Source organism: Ranitomeya imitator, chromosome 8, assembly GCF_032444005.1.
Source record: "Ranitomeya imitator isolate aRanImi1 chromosome 8, aRanImi1.pri, whole genome shotgun sequence".
In the NCBI taxonomy this organism is placed as follows: Eukaryota; Metazoa; Chordata; class Amphibia; order Anura; family Dendrobatidae; genus Ranitomeya; species Ranitomeya imitator.
This window is the reverse complement of record NC_091289.1, coordinates 157,881,928-157,899,129: the sequence shown is the minus strand read 5'-3', so window position 1 is coordinate 157,899,129 and position 17,202 is coordinate 157,881,928. Positions and strand designations below refer to the sequence as shown.

The 17,202-nt window shown below is 38.9% G+C and overlaps 1 protein-coding gene across 1 annotated transcript in view; it reads right to left on the bottom strand.

The window, feature by feature from the left end:
- Positions 1-17,202, bottom strand: part of DPYD (dihydropyrimidine dehydrogenase) — a 1,420,302-nt gene that overhangs the window by 1,059,738 nt on the left and 343,362 nt on the right. The window contains exon 4 of the mRNA XM_069737684.1: positions 16,593-16,680. Coding sequence (XP_069593785.1) covers positions 16,593-16,680 — 88 coding nt within the window. The remainder of the gene's footprint in view (positions 1-16,592; positions 16,681-17,202) is intronic.

Below are 17,202 nucleotides of genomic sequence, written 5' to 3'. Positions count from 1 at the left end.
TAAAAAATGGTGTGGAAAATCTCACACGAATCCGCAACGTGGGCACATAGCCTTAGGGTTGAAATTAGGGCTAGGGTTGGAAATAGGGTTAAGATTAGACTGTGGTGAGGGTTATGGTTAGGGGTGTGTTGGGGTTAGGCTTGTGGTTAGGGTTATGGTTATGGTTAGTGGTGTGTTGGGGTTAGGGTTGTGGTTAGGGTTGGGATTAGGGTTAGGATTAGGGTTAGGGTTGGGATTAAGGTTAGGGGTGTGTTGGGGTTAGGGTTGTGGGTAGGGGTGTGTTGGGGTTAGGGTTGGAGATAGAATTGAGGGGTTTCCACTGTTTAGGCACATCAGGGGTCTCAAAACTCAACATGGCACCACCATTGATTCCAGCCAATCTTGCATTCAAAAAGTCAAATGGTGCTCCCTCCCTTCCAAACCCCGACGTGCACCCAAACAGTGGTTTACCCCCACCTATGGGGTACCAGCATACTCAGGACAAACTTGTCAACAACTATTGGGGTCCAATTTCTCCTGTTACCCTTGCAAAAGTAAAAAATTGCTTGCTAAAACATAATTTTTAAGGAAAGAAAAATGATTTTTTATTTTCACGGCTCTGCGTTATAAACTTCAGTGAAGCACTTGGGGGTTCAAAGTGCTCACCACATATCTAGATAAGTTCCTTGGGGGGGTCTAGTTTCCAAAATAGGGTCACGTATGGAGGGTTTCTACTGTTTAGGCACATCAGGGGCTCTGCAAATGCAATGTGACGCCCACAGACCATTCCATCAAAGTCTGCATTTCAAAACGTCACTACTTCCCTTCCGAGCCCCGACGTGTGCCCAAACAGTGGTTTACCTCCACATATGGAGTATCAGCGTACTCAGGACAAACTGAGCAACAACTATTGGGGTCCAATTTCTCGTGTTAACCTTGAGAAAATAAAAAATTGCATGCTAAAACACAATTTTTGAGGAAAGAAAAATTGTTTTTTATTTTCACGGCTCTGCATTGTAAACTTCTGTGAAGCACTTGGGGGTTCAAAGTGGTCACCACATATCTAGATAAGTTCCTTGGGGGGTCTAGATTCCAAAATGGGGTCACTTGTGGGGGTTTCTACTTTTTAGGAACATCAGGGGCTCTGCAAACATAACATGATGCCCGCACCGCAAACCATTCCATCAAAGTCGGCAATTCAAAACGTCACTACTTCCCTTCCGAGCCCTGACGTGTGACCAAACAGTGGTTCCCCCCACATATGGGGTATCAACGTACTCAGAACAAACTGGACAATAACTTTTGGAGTCCAATTTCTTCTGTTACACTTGTGAAAAAAAAAATGCTTGCTAAAAAATAATTTTTGAGGAAAGAAAAATGATTTTTTATTTTCACGGCTCTGCATTATAAACTTCTGTGAAGCACTTGGGGGTTTAATGTGATCACCGCACATCTAGATATCTAGATTAGTTCCATGGGAGGTCTAGTTTCAAAAATGGGGTCACTTGTGGGGGAGCTCTAATATTTAGGCACACAGGGGCTCTCCAAACGCGATATGGTGTCCGCTAACGATTGGAGCTAATTTTTCATTCAAAAAGTAAAATGGCGCTCCTTCCCTTCCGTGCCCTGCCGTGTGCCCAAACAGTGGTTTACCCCCACCTGTGAGGTATCAGTGTACTCAGTAGAAATTGCCCAATAAATTTTAGGATCCAGTTCATCCTGTTGCCCATGTGGAAATGAACAAATTGAGGCTTAAATTAATTTTTGGTGAAAAAAAAGTACTTTTTTATTTTTATGGATCAATTTGTGAAGCACCTGGGGGATCACTATGCATCTAGATAAGTTCCTTGGGGGTCTAGTTTCTAAAATGGGGTCACTTGTGGGGATCTCCATTGTTTAGGCACACAGGGGCTCTCCAAACGCGATATGGTGTCCGCTAACGATTGGAGCTAATTTTTCATTCAAAAGTCAAATGGCACTCCTTCCCTTCCGATCCTTGCCGTGTGCACAAACAGTGGTTTGTTACCACACATGAGGTATCAGTGTACTCAGGAGAAATTGCCCAACACATTTTAGGATCCATTTTATCCTGTTGCCCATGTGAAAATGAAAAAATTGAGGCTAAAAAACTTTTTTGTGAAAAAAAGTACTTTTTCATTTTTACAGATCAATTTGTGAAGCACCTGGGGGTTCAAAGTGCTCACTATGCATCTAGATAAGCTCCTTGGGGGGTCTAGTTTCCAAAATGGGGTTACTTGTGGGAGAGCTCCAATGTTTAGGCACACAGGGGCTCTCCAAACGCGACATGGTGTCCGCTAAAGATTGGAGCCAATTTTTCATTGAAAAAGTCAAATGGCGCTCCTTCCCTTCCGAGCCCTGTCGTGCGCCCAAACAGTGGTTCCCCCCACATATGGGGTATCGGCGTACTTAGGACAAATTGCACAATTACTTTTGGTCTCCTTTTACCCTTAGGAAAATTAAAAAAAATGTTGCTAAACGATCATTTTTGTGACTAAAAAGTTAAATGTTCATTTTTTCCTTTCATGTTGCTTCTGCTGCTGTGAAGCACCTGAAGGGTTAACAAACTTCTTGAATGTGGTTTTGAGCACGTTGAGTGGTGCAGTTTTTAGAATGTGTCACTTTTGGGTATTTTCCACCATATAGACCCCTCAAACTGACTTCAAATGTGAGGTGGACCCTAAAAAAATGGTTTTGTAAATTTCGTTGTAAAAATCAGAAATCGCTGGTCAAATTTTAACCCTTATAACTTCCTAGCAAAAAAAAATTTTGTTTACAAAATTGTGCTGATGTAAAGTATACATGTGGGTAATGTTATTTATTAACTATTTTGTGTCACATAACTCTCTCGTTTAACAGAATAAAGTTTCAAAATTTGAAAATTGCAAAATTTTCAAAATTTTAGCAAAATTTCCATTTTTTTCACAAATAAACGCAAAAATTATCGACCTAAATTTACCAATAACATGAAGAACAATATGTCACGAAAAAAAAATCTCAGAACCGCTAGGATCCGTTGAAGCGTTCCTGAGTTATTACATCATAAAGGGACACTGGTCAGAATTGCAAAAAATGGCCAGGTCATTAAGGTCAAAATAGGCTGGGTCATGAAGGGGTTAAATGTTCAATAATGAATATCATGAAATAAATAGAACAAGAGAGAATGTTTTGTCAGATGTTTAGAAAATAGAAGTAGCCAGTCTGTAAGTCAGTGTAAAAAGTGTCCCATTTGCACAGTAACAGTGTCAATTCCCCACAAATCCCATCAAGCACTAAGCTATCAAAGATTTAATAAAGACTGCAAAGCAGCCAGTACTCAGGGTACTTGTGACTCTTAACTTTTAGCACATCCTGAAAGTTGCAGACCAAATTTCCAGCAATATCTGTAGAACCAGGACACTCAATAAATAGTGAAACGATTGTTTAAATTAAACAAGAATTATAATTGTTCTCACTGCTTGTTAATGTGATTCAAGGGTAGAACAGTCTTTGGAGCTGTTTACATGTCCATGTCTTTTTAAGAACCGTATGTCCACAAAATAAAAGAAATCACCGAGTCCTATATTGATCAGAGTCACCGCTTAAAATCATCCACGCAAGTCTATGAGACAGTGAAAATTTCACACAGGACATAGATGGCATCTGTGTGCAAACTGAGTGCTGTCCGTTTTTTAACATTGCAAGCCGAGATGTAGATGACTGTATGTTCTCCATCTGAGAAAATTGGTACAATCATGTAAAACACACTATGATCAGAGTGTGATCCTATTTTCTCGGAGATGGTGAGGAAAAAATTAAATATAGATTCTCCATTCAGTCTGTCCATGAACAACAGATCTCATTCGGACATTACACAAGTGTGGTCTTCTGTTTTCCACAGACCTAAATACATGAATGGGCAAGTGCCATCTGATTATTGAAATTTTCTCCTCGGACTTCCTTGAATAGTGGTACCGTCACACTAAGCGATGCTGCAGCGATACCGACAACGATCCGGATCGCTGCAGCGTCGCTGTTTGGTCGCTGGAGAGCTGTCACACAGACAGCTCTCCAGCGACCAACGATGCCGGTAACCAGGGTAAACATCGGGTTACTAAGCGCAGGGCCACGCTTAGTAACCCGATATTTACCCTGGTTACCATCCTAAAAGTAAAAAAAACAAACACTACATACTTACCTACAGCCGTCTGTCCTCCAGCGCTGTGCTCTGCTCTCCTCCTGTACTGGCTGTGAGCGCCGGGCAGCCGGAAAGCAGAGCGGTGACGTCACCACTCTGCTTTCCGGCCGCTGTGCTTACAGCCAGTACAGGAGGAGAGCAGAGCACAGCGCTGGAGGACAGACAGCGGTAGGTAAGTATGTAGTGGTTGTTTTTTTTTACTTTAACGATGGTAACCAGGGTAAACATCGGGTTACTAAGCGCGGCCCTGCGCTTAGTAACCCGATGTTTACCCTGGTTACCAGCGAAGACATCGCTGAATCGGCGTCACACACGCCGATTCAGCTATGTCAGCGGGAGATCCAGCGACGAAACAAAGTTCTGGACTTTCTTCCCCGACCAGCGATATCACAGCAGGGGCCTGATCGCTGCTGCCTGTCACACTGGACGATATCGCTAGCGAGGACGCTGCAACGTCACGGATCGCTAGCGATATCATCTAGAGTGACGGTACCTTAACATTGGTCCACAGATCGCACTTGGACCTAAACGATGTCATGTGCACGAACCCTTATGGGAAGGATTATCTTAGTTTTTTTTTTTGCATAGTAAAAAAATCAGTGATAACACACTGATAAACTGATAAAAATTCTGACCCAAAGAACTAATGGTAATAAGAATAAACCATGTTCACACACAATTTTCCATATTTTTTCTGTGCATTTTTGCAGTGAAAAAACCAACGTTTTAGAGTGCCATCAAACTGAATGAGATTTTTTAAATCCCATACACTTTCTCCTTATTTGTTTTCTTGTGGATTTGAACCATCAAAACATTTTTTCAGATCTGAAGCATGTCAATTTTTTCAGAGATTTTGAAGTGGTTTTAAGCTTTTCAAATGAATCGTAAAAAAAATCTGCAAAAACGCAGGTAAAAACACATAAAAAAACACATCACGTGCAAATATATGCAGCAGAAAAATCTTCTACAAACACTCAATGTGTGTGTATATAGCCTTAAGGTACCTTCACACTGAGCAAATTTCCAACGAGAACGACAGCGATCCATGACGTTGCAGCATCCTGGATAGCGATCTCGTTGTGTTTGACACGCAGCAGCGATCTGGATCCCGCTGTGATATCGCTGGTCGGAGCTAGAAGTCCAGAACTTTATTTGGTCGTCAGGTCGGTGTGTATCGTCATGTTTGACAGCAAAAGCAACGATGCCATCAATGGCAATGGAGTGAACAACCAGCGAGAACGATAAATGAGTCGCTGTTACGTCACTGGATCGCTCCTGCATCGCTCAGCTGTTGCCGGTGTTTGACGTCTCCTAGCGACATAAACAGCGATGCTGCAGCGATCGGCTCGTTGTCTATATCGCTGCAGCATTGCTAAATGTGACGGTACCTTTAGTTCACAGCCTTATCTACATGATCTTTGTGTTGTGAGCCTTATAAAAATACAGCAGAAAACCCAGGAGTTAAACAGATTGATTCAGTAATTGCCTGGTCTTAGGGTGTATAAATCGGAGCAAGATTGGAACGCAGTGCAATGATTCGTCAGTGGCCCACCTGACCCGAGCGTGGCAGCTGCATAGAGCTGCCTTACAGCCAGATATAGGACAGCAAGGTGCCAGGTGGACACACAGAGATAATTTCTTGCAATATGAATCAAAGAGAAGTTTAGTGGAAGAATTTTGGGGATTTTTTTTCTTCTTTTGGTATATTTCCCTTATGTATCAAAAGATTAAAAATTAAGATGTAGTCTTGCTGCATGTATGGTGAATAGAGTTGATTTTGCTATCCATTTTTTTATTACAATAATTTTTATTTAAAACTTTGAGGAGGGGAGAAAAAGTGATAAGTAAAATTCAAGGATAAAAGAATAACAGATAAACTGTGGACAGACAGTAAAACAACATTGATAATAAACCTGTGTGGAGTAAATGGGAAGATGGGGAGAGAAAGAAGGGAAGGAAGAGGGACGAGAAAGGGAGGAGAAAACTTGGAAGAGGAACGAGAGGGAAGGGAAAGGGAGGTGGAAAACAGAGGAGGAAGGGGAGGGGAGGGAAGGGGAGGGGGGAAACTTAGAGGAGAAAGGGGTGGGGAATGGAAAGGGAAAGGGAAACTTAGAGGGGGAAGGGGAGGGAAGGGAAAGGGAATAAAAAAGGAAGGAGAGTAAGAAAGGGACAAACAATAGACAAACAATAGTCCTCTGAGAATGGGTTTGCACGGATACTAATAAAATAATTTGACTGGCAAAATCAATAACCTTAGTGAATATTGGACTCTACATTGGAGGGAAAGGATAAATTTTATGGAGACCATTTTACTTCATATTGTTTAAAAGAGTTATTTTTTAAAGTGATGGCAAATTCAAAAAGAGCTATCCATTTTTATATTATGTTTATAACATAATGATACTGTGCAATAGGGCCGTACATGTTAATGCAGCAAGCAGAATAATTAAACATTTTCTTTGCTCCCTAGTTTGTGTAATCTTTTCCTTGCATTAGTCTCATCCTTAAAATAACCAGATAGTCTGTTCTGCACTTTCCTTCATCAAAATGTCAATAAGGACTGCTCAGGTAACCGAGACAACAGAAGCGGGGGTTTAAAAAGACATCTATCAGAGGCAAGCAGACAGTGTTGGATCCACATGGATCATTTAGAAACACGGCCTCCCTTGCATGCAAATCAGGACTTTAGGAAACACCATTAAATATGTAGAATCAATATCCCGCATTGGAAGAAAAATGCTCTTAAAGACCTATTTTAATTTAAATTTGCTGAATCTGAATGTCAATTTAGGATTATTTTCTACCTTTAATTACATTGCAGAATAACCAGCTTGTCAGGCAAAATAAAAGGGGATAGCATTTTGCAATTTTACCATGGGAAATTGCATCAGGAAATGTAGATTTCTTTAAAGGGACGCTATCATTAGAAAATAAGCTATTGCTTACATTAGCTTTTTAGTGCTAAATGTATATTGTTTAAAAATTTTGGACAATTTTTATTTTATTTGATTTATTTTGCAATCTCAAAATAATCCCTAGTGGCAAGTGTGAAAATTGAAAGAGTTCTGAATTTTTTTTTTTAAGAACTCTAACTTTCATTCACATGTACTCTGAATCAATCATTTGTATTGAAGAATCTAAGGATCAATTGTAACATGGTACAGAGTGGTAGCCATGGGCGAGGTACTCATCTCTTATGCCCCGTCGTGTTACATAAAAGTGGGGGTCCTGGCTGGGTGTGTGGACTTGTGATGTGAGGGCACTATGTCGCATGAACCCAATAAATTGGGTTGGCCAGGACCAGATGTTTGAAGGTTTAGTAAGGGAGGCCACCAGTCACAAATACACTTTTTATTCAATGATAACCTAGAAGGGATTATATACAGTGGATAGTGGGTACAAATATTGATGATCATTTCCTTTACATAATAATGGTAGTTTTAGCATTTAGCAAACATGGTAAACAAGTGTGGAATTGCACTTTTTTTGCAATTTCGCCGCACTTAGAATTTTTTTCCTGTTTGTTAGTACACAATATGGTAAAAGCAATGGTGTCTATCAAAAGTAAAACTAGTCCTCACATGGCCATGCGGATGGAAAAAAAAACAAAGTTATGGCTCTGGTAAGAGAAGGAGCAAAAAAATGGGAACACAAAAGCGGAAATACCCCTGTCCTTTAGGGGTTAAAGGGTATTTGGTTTTCTGTAAATAATGTGCACAGAATTTTTGCAGGAAAAATTTATTTATTTTCTAAAGGGTGAGCATTCAACTTCAAGTGTTGAATAGAAGCAGTAGATGTCAAGATTCTGCTGGAAATATCTATAGCATAGGTGTAAAAGCGATGTTTTAGAGAAAATGGTCTTTCCTGACAAGTAAGGTTATGTAAGGCGAAAATATCATTCTATGTGTGTTTCTCTTTTTCATTTGACAAAGGTTTCACTTTATATCTTATTTATGGAGACACTACAAGTACTAACGTTACAAACAGAGGATATATGATCCAGCCCGCACTAATAGATAGATGTAAACTTGTCAGGTTCACTTAGATCCAGTTTGTGTTTAGTTTTTTAGGGTTTTAGTGTTTGTAATACTGTAAGGGAGAAAGTCATTCTTCTTTAGATGGAAATAGGTGACTTAAGGAAAACAATAGATAAAGGTGTTGCAAAGATATCAGTCTCACTAGGTCTCTGATGCCTAAGGAGGACCAACAGTGGTGTATTCAAAGGATGAAAGGCTCGGTTTTGTTCACAACCTTGCCCACCCTTGCCTTTGCCAGCCCCTGCCATGCTGCTTCTCAAGCAACAGCCCCCCAACTGCAAAGCACCACAACAGCAACCCCCATATTAAGAACATCAAACCCTGGCAATTTTAGGAGGCTTATTATTTACCCATATTTGTCTTATTCTTCAAAAAAAAATTGGACAAACCATTTAACCATTTAGTCAATTAGACAAACAGGAAGAATGAGCAAACCTATTGGCCACTGCTCTAAGAACTGGTATGCACCCATTAGCCAATGCCAATCATCAATTAAGAATCTTTGTTTATGTCACTGTCTACATCAGACATTGGGTAATCCCCTTATTCTAGGTTTGAGGGTTAAATATACAGTTACTGGTATGTCGTTCTCACCAAGGTAATTCTGGTTTGTCTAGGTCTTAACATCCTTTCATATACTAGTAACTAGCCATAGTGCCATGCAGTGGCCATACCTTTACAGCTAACTCCAGAAATCCCTGCACCATCATTAATAGGATGCAACTTCATTTATGATAGCTAGAGATGAGCGAATTTGTTAGGATTTGGCTCCGAATACGATCGGCATCGAATATTGTTTTTGCAATATTCATCGAACACAGCCAAACATCTTTAGAGACAGTGGGAGTAGAAATTTCCGAACATGTTCAGAATTGATCATTAAACATACATTCGGCATGAATAGTGTTTGAATATGGCACAGATATGTCAAAATCAGATTTGTGGATAAAAAACAAACAAATTCGCTCATCTCTAATGATAGCTCAATGGAAACCAGGTAGATGGTACTTTATGCTGAACTTAAAAGGCAGATATCAAATAAGTCCAAATCTAAGTGGCTGCGGCATGGCCAGTCAGCATTGATTCCTATGTTACTTTCTTTGCCTATCAATGTAGAGTGCAATATCTGGACTAAACTTTTTTTTGCCTGAGAGTGAGATCCAGCTTGCTATTGGGAAGATGGTGCTTGAGTTTATTGATGTATTCTCTAATGCATTAATGAGCCAGTCAAACACAAAATTGGGTAATTAGGGAGCTCATGGCTATTGTCTGCTACTGGGGCCAAAGACCGCATAAAAATACACCCATTATACATGACAAATGGGGAGCTCTGCAACAGATGTTAGATTAGAGCCCATAAGCTTTAATTTACTGTATATACTCAAGTATAAGCCGAGATTTTCAGCCCATTTTTTAGGCTGAAAGTGCCCCACTCGGCTTATACTCTAGTTATTGTCTAGTCACTGAACACAGGAACAAGCTTCCAGTGTGCCCCGGAGACCATCGGAGAAGCAGGGACTTGCAGAGACACCGTGCCAGGAGGGGGTGAGTATGATGGGGAGGGTGAGCCATGCAATATTCACCTGTCCCCTTTCCACCGCCGGGCTGTGTCTTCTGCCTCCTCTGGCTGTGATGTTCAGGTCAGAGGGTGCGATGATGTGTTTAGTGCGCGCCCTCTACCTGAACAGTCACTGCAGAGACCCGGAAGACACAGCGGCACGCGGCGGTGGTACGGGGACAGGTGAATATTGCAAGTGCCAGGGCCTGAGCCAAGGGCAACACCGGCAGCTGGTACTCATAACGTACCAGTATCCCTGCCTGCTCAGGAAACTGGCATCTGGCGCCCAGTGACAAGAGGTGAGAATGTCTTTTTTTTTAATCGCAGCAGCATATGAGGCATATTATTCTATGGAGCATCTTATGGGACCATTATTAACCTTTGTGCAGCATTATATGGGGCATATTTTTCTATGGAGCATCTTATGGGGCCATCATTAACCTTTATGGAGCATTATATGGGGCATATTTTAATATGGAGCATCTTATGAGGCCATCATGAACCTTTGTGCAGCATTATATGGGGCATTATATGGGGCATACCACCCTAGGCATATACTTGAGTCATTGAGTTTTCCCAGTTTTTGTGGCAAAATTAGGGGTTTCGGCTTATACTCGATTATATATGGTACATCTCTAAACTAGCAAGCACCTTTTTGCTTATATTTCTCTTTTTTAATTGTCAATGCTATTATTCAGACTATTTTGTTAGGTGTATCTTATAGAAATATTTTTACACTTATTTTCTATTTTCTTAATTTCCTATTTTCTTTATTTGATGCCATTGAGAAGTTTCTAATTCTACCACCATTCCTAACCCTTTTTGGAGTTAAAAGTTATTAGTTTATTCATTATTCTATAAATTTGATGTGCCAGCTTTAAATTGTCCTAATAAAATCATAAAGTGCTCTCTTCCATGGGATTTCACCCAACAGTTAAGTATTAAAAGATAAAAAGCTTAAGAGAAAATTCTGACATGTTAGAAAAACAAAATAGCTCTTGATTGTAGCAAATTTTGGATGTCGTTTCATTAAACTGAAGACGATTATTAAAGGATTTTGCTGCTCTTAACAGGTACTAAGGGTATAAAACCTTGAGTAAGCTCTGAAATCCTTTAATGCATGCAAGGTTATGTGTTACTTCTTATTTATAATCAGTTAATCTTTCCATAAGTCAGGATTACCAGATCATAAACATTTCAGAAAATACATTAACCCCATCTCTACGTATTGACCTGCTGTAGTTTTTCAGATTGACGTTCAAATGTATTTTAGGTTTTATATTAAAAGAAACTCAGTTTGGTTCCTTGGCAATACAACTCTATTTTCACTCCTTCCCTTTCCCCCCCTAACAATTCACTGTATAATTAACAGAATGGAAAGTGTAGCCATCTGTCATCTATTCTATTACAGTGTTCAAACTGACACTAGAAGAGACCTCCCTGCCATCTTCTGATTCATTTAATTGCTCCAATGCAAGTGTCTAATAGGTAAAACATTTAGCACTGTTCAACATATGGGCTCTAAGAAATTGTAAAGGAAAACATAATGTATCTCTTAATATAGAAGTTGAGTAAAGTCTAACACAGAGATGTTACTTTGAGAACCTTTTTTTAAGTTTGGTTTAAGAGGGTACTTTGTAATAAAAATTGATTTTCTCTTTGTACCTTTATGGCTTAGCTACAGATGAGGCTTTCCTTAAACTTTTCTTGGCTCAACATATCCTGAAATGAGAATGATGATATGGAAAAATAAAAGACAAAAGCAAAGAACCAAAAAATGTCTGCATCTCCATGGGCTTTATGGCGCTATGTTAAGATATTAGATGCTCATAGACAAACGTGGTTCCATTTTTAGAAAAAGTAGACCTGTATTATAAACCTAGATAACTCCTAATACTTAAGTGATGTATTAAAATCCACACAAAATGTACAACATTATTATTCACATGAGTTCCATGAGGCTGTGTCTCTGCTGGCACAGAAAGCAACTCTTCTACCCAGGAAGTCATTCAGAAGGCTGTCAGAAAATGTTGTGGGTTAGATCAAATGATTCCAGCAGTGAGCATCACCTGTTATTTTTTTGTACACGGCTGATGTGCAACTTAAATGAGAAGACTGCTTTGCAACCTGTTATGCTATTAAATGTTAAAGAGTTGGAAGGATCTGAAGAGGTGACTTGTGTTATAATAGTAGATATACTCTACCAAGTTTCTGTGATGTTCTCTGATTTGGAGCCAAGGTCTGAAGCATCAGGCCAAAAGCAAGAGTTGATGGAACTTCAACAGATTTGTTTTTACACTCGAATGGCTTTTTATTAGGATGATGGAGACTTTTTTTTTGATGCCTCATTAAACTCCATTATGGAATACCTATTGCTAGAGATGAACAAATCTTTTCAAATTTAAATTTCACGACCTTTGGTTAATAATATTAAAATAAGTCTTCTTGGACTACATCTAACCTCATTGAAGCTCCTTAACCCCTTACTGCCATCGGATGGAATAGTACGTTCGATGGCAGTATCCCTCGCTTTGATGTGGGCTCCGGCCGAGAGCCTGCATCAAAGCCAGGACATGCCAGCTGTTTTGAACAGCTGACATGTGCCCGCAATAGGCACGAGTCGAATTGTGATCAACCTGCACCTATTAACTAATTAAATGCCGCTGTCAAACTCTGGCCGCGGCAATTAACAAGCGCTTCCGGCCATCCTCTGACAATTGAGACTCATGTCTATAGCTATGTTTCATTAGGCTGAAATCTGTTTTGCCATGTGACAAAGACAAGTTGCATCTAGAAATGTGTGATGGAGGCAATTTCTATCACATTCTTAGTGAAACCAAATAGAATAAAGAGTTACAAACTCCTTGTCAGAACTAGCTCGCTTATGGATACTTCATTTCCATCCTCCTGCCTAACTACAGGATGAGATCAAATGACATCTGAAAACCAAATGGTTAACACTTTTAAGATAACCCATTTGGAAACGTCTAGTGCCTTTTCCTAAATAAATGTTGCTCAAAGTATCTAATGACTGCAGCAACGTAAATCTGACCCCAATTATTATTAAACTGGACTGAAAAAGATTTTCACATGTATATTTTTTATATTTCCAACATATTCAGTGTATTATTCTTCAAACAAAATATCTCTCAGATGAATATGTAAGGGGCAGCTGCATTTACATGGCCTGTTACTCACCTGCTGCAAAGGACAAAGGACTTTGGTTAATAGAGTGTTAAACAATAGTGGAGCGCTAAAAGGATGAATGAAGGATCACACAAGCAAGACTAGACATCCCTTTTTGATATGTATTGAATCTGTGAAATATTCTCTGCAGCACATGACTGTTCATGGCTTATACTCAGTGGATTTGGACTCTATATTTTAAAGCCATCAGTCTTTCAGTAGATTGAAAATATCAAAGCTATGCTGGCAGAAACGAGAAATACTGCCTGGATAAGATATACAAATGCTATATACTACAGTATTTAATCACTAGAGAAAAAAATAATTTGGGAGTTCACAAGCTTCATTTTCTTGAATGGCTTCTGCTATATCCTCAAAGAGAAACTTCAAATGGATTTGATCCCGCTGTGGCAAAATCTGCACAAAATCGGGAGTATTTTAATGCAAAAACACTTTGGACTTCCTGTAGATATCAGTCTTTGCATTGTAAACGGTGACATCCACAGTATACATGTAAGTTCAAGGTCATACAGTATGTAGCAAATTTTCCCACAGTGTATCTGAAGCAAAATCGGAAACAAAGTCCACAAAATTGTAGATTGTAAAATCTGCATTACAGAAAAATTTCCATGCAAAAATTTTCAGCAAAGTATGCATGAGATTTCTAGAAATCTTTTATATGTAGTCAATATTATTTTTGCATTGTCCGTGCACTCAAATTCACACGATATTCTGCCCCAAAATGCAAAACTTCCCATAAATTGACAAGCTGTGGATTTCAGTGCTTTTGCCCCTGTGAATGAAATTCTGGAAAAGATCATCCACAATATTAATACGGTGATGCACAGTAGATCTTGTGCTTGAAAATAAGAATTCAAGTCCTATTCTGTAAGTGCTAATCTAAAAATTCAATTGTTGTATAGGAAATGTAATAGCTGTATAGCCATTTACTGTGACTATGAATTGATTGATCTGGGATATGCTGCAGTGAAAGAACTTTAAAAACAGCTCATTTTTTTATTCTTGGCACACTGAAAAAAAGAAGGACATTATTAAATCTCTCAGTGCTAATTTTGCTGCTAAAACAAAATCATGAATCCAAGGCTTACGTGTCACTGAAAGTGTACGTCCTGTTTTGTAAGATGGGCAATCCACATAGATTTTATCTTCCATCCAAAAAAGATATCATGACTTTAAATCAAAATCAATGCCTACCATGAATTTTTACATAGCTAATAAGGTCATGTTGGAATTACTTAGTTTCAAACAAGTTTATTTCACAACTAAGCAACACCAAAGTGTTATAAATGCACTTATGGGACAATTAAATGTTTTATATTATTGCAATTTCTGGTAGATATTTTGACACATGTCAAATTTTTTGGGAAATATAATATGCAAATTGCTTCTTCTAAGAAAAAGAGGACTTAAACTCTATGGCGCCACCTGTTGGAAGTAGCGATCCTACAAGTCACAATCAACCCTTTAACGAGTCGTGCAATATGACTTAGGATAAAAGCCAAATCAATATCTCAATTCGCCGACACGGTGTTTTGGGCTGTTGGCCCTCGTCAGTGCGAAGCATGAGAACTGATTTGGCTGGGAAAATTTAGCAAAGCCAGTGAATTTGAATTTAGAACAATCCATTCATTTCTAGTTGCCAGTTGACTGATTGTTCGGCCGCCAGCTATCTAACTTGTATTGCCAGCATAAGAAACACAAAACAGTTTGAACTTTTGGACTAGCTGTATGTCAGGCTTCAGAACACACTTTTCTTACTAAGATACAGTGATTTTAGCTACGCAGTCATGCTAATTTGCCTGAAAAAATGATTAAATTACATTCGAATTCCTCATGTTTTTTTTTCAGTTTTTTTTAAGATGGCTTAAAAGAGAAGATCAATGCACAACATTCTCACTACATTAAAAAACTAATTTTATATTGAATTATAAATGTATATTTCTACCGAGCTTGGTCTACTGACAGAATGGAGAGGTCTGTAATTTTTATCGTAGATACACTTCAACTGTGAGAGACAGAATCTAAAAATGAAAACCATAAATTCACATTGTATGATTTTTAAATAATTAAATTACATGTTATTGCATGAAATAAGTATTTGATCATCTACCAACCAGCAAGAATTCTGGTTCTCACAGACCTGTTAATGTTTCTATAAGAAGCCCTCCTAATCTACACTCCTTACCTGTATTAATTGCACCTAATTAAACTCATTACCTGTATAAAAGACACCTGTCCATGCACTCAATCAATCACACTCCAACCTCTTCACCCTGGCCAAGACCAAAGAGCTGTCTAAGGGACACCAGGGACAAAATTGTAGACCTGCACAAGACTGAGATGGGCTACAGGACAGTAGGCAAGTAGCTTGCTCAGAAGGCAACAATTGTTGGCAAAATTATTCAAAAATGAAAGAAACACAACATGACTGTCAATCATCCTAGGTCTGGGGCTCCAAGCAAGATCTCACCTCATGGGTTAAAGAAGATTCTGAGAAAAGTCAGGAATCAGCCCAGAACTACATGGGAGGACCTGATCAATGACCTGAAGAAAGCTGGGACCACAGTCTCAAACATTACCTTTAGTAACACACTACACCGTCATAGATTAAAATAGTTGAGTTGTACTTATGATAGAAATTATAGACTTCTCCATTCTTTGTAGGTGGGAAAACTTGAAAAATCAGCAGTTTATCAAATACTTATTTTTCCCACTGTACATGGCATATGTGGTGAAGTCATACGCCAGTCTCACATGTTCGACTAGCGCTGCCGGCTGGAGCTCACATCACCTCAGGCATGTGGCTTGAAAGGTAAATGTGAGGATGCTCCCGCAGCTCAGCTCCAATCTCCATCTCTTCAGCCGGGTGAACAAAGTGGGATCTCGTCCCTGCAAGCCCCAAGTAGAAAGGTAAATTTGGTGACATCTATAGGAAAAGGTGCAGTTGCACTGTTCTTTAACAAAACAGGACCCGCAAACATGCTTACCACTGCAAGCAGTGCTATATCTTCTAGACTTTGTCACAGTATCTAGTTATGACATACAGTAGATGGAAAATGATTATATTTGTCCAGGGTCTGTATTCATTTTGAAAGTCAAATGCCTTATGTAGGGCAATTGTCTTTGAAACATGGACTTGAGCAACTGTATATTCTATATCTGATCCTTCATGTTACATAACTCCTGACAAGTGACCTCCCCATCAGGTAACCTTATTGCCTTTAGCCCTGAATTTACTTAACTCCCTCCTGGTAATATAGCATATGAAGTCATGATTTATTTATTTAGTTAATAATTATTTTTCTGTTTGATTTATAAGGAATACAACAAATAAAACCTTTGTATTGTTCTGATTACCTTCAGTAGCAACACTAAGGTACAGAAGGACCCCACATAATTTTATAGGTGGTCTATCAAATCTCAGTACAACTGAGAAGTTATATGAAGCCATGATCATTTCTGTGCAGGAGCCCTTATTCTTATTTCAAATTCAGGTTTGTAAACTTTTTAATAATATTCAGAACGATGTACATTTATATTGTATATGAAGGAACATAATGTTATTTCCCACTGGAAGTGTCTTAGAATCTCCTACATATCTGCAGGAAGGATTTACCTTATTTGCAATGCTTGTGATGAATGACTTAATATCCAAGTTAGTTGGGCAGCTCTTTTGACAAGGCGCATCTACACATTTCAGGCACCTGTAAAACAAGAAATAATGATAAATATTTTATAGGGCAAAGTATTTTCTCTTACTCTGTAGGAATGAAACCATTAGAATGAGAGGTTGTGAACTCAACAACTGAATTACATGCAACAAATTAGATTACATACAAAGATCAATAATGGTTCCCGTCACATCACCTGCTGCAGCTAAATCTTGTAGCAACAAAAGGAGACTATGCTTACAGACAACACCTCAAGGAAAACATTTCTTGTAAATATGATTTTGCAAATGGATGTTGAAATTCAACTGTTTTATAACAGTGTTATATGATGATGTAGAATTACTCATTATCTGGTTTTAAATATCCTGCCACTGAGTTATTAAAAGTTTTAGGATCAGAATTGAGGGAATCTCCCAAAATTTTATTGAATTGGCATCAACAATTTCAGTGTGAAATGAAATTGACCGTGTGGGGCCAAGACAGTAGCAGTGACTGTGCCAAAATCTGATTATAATACTTTAATTTGTTTAATCCCTTAGTGTCTTCCAGAATCCA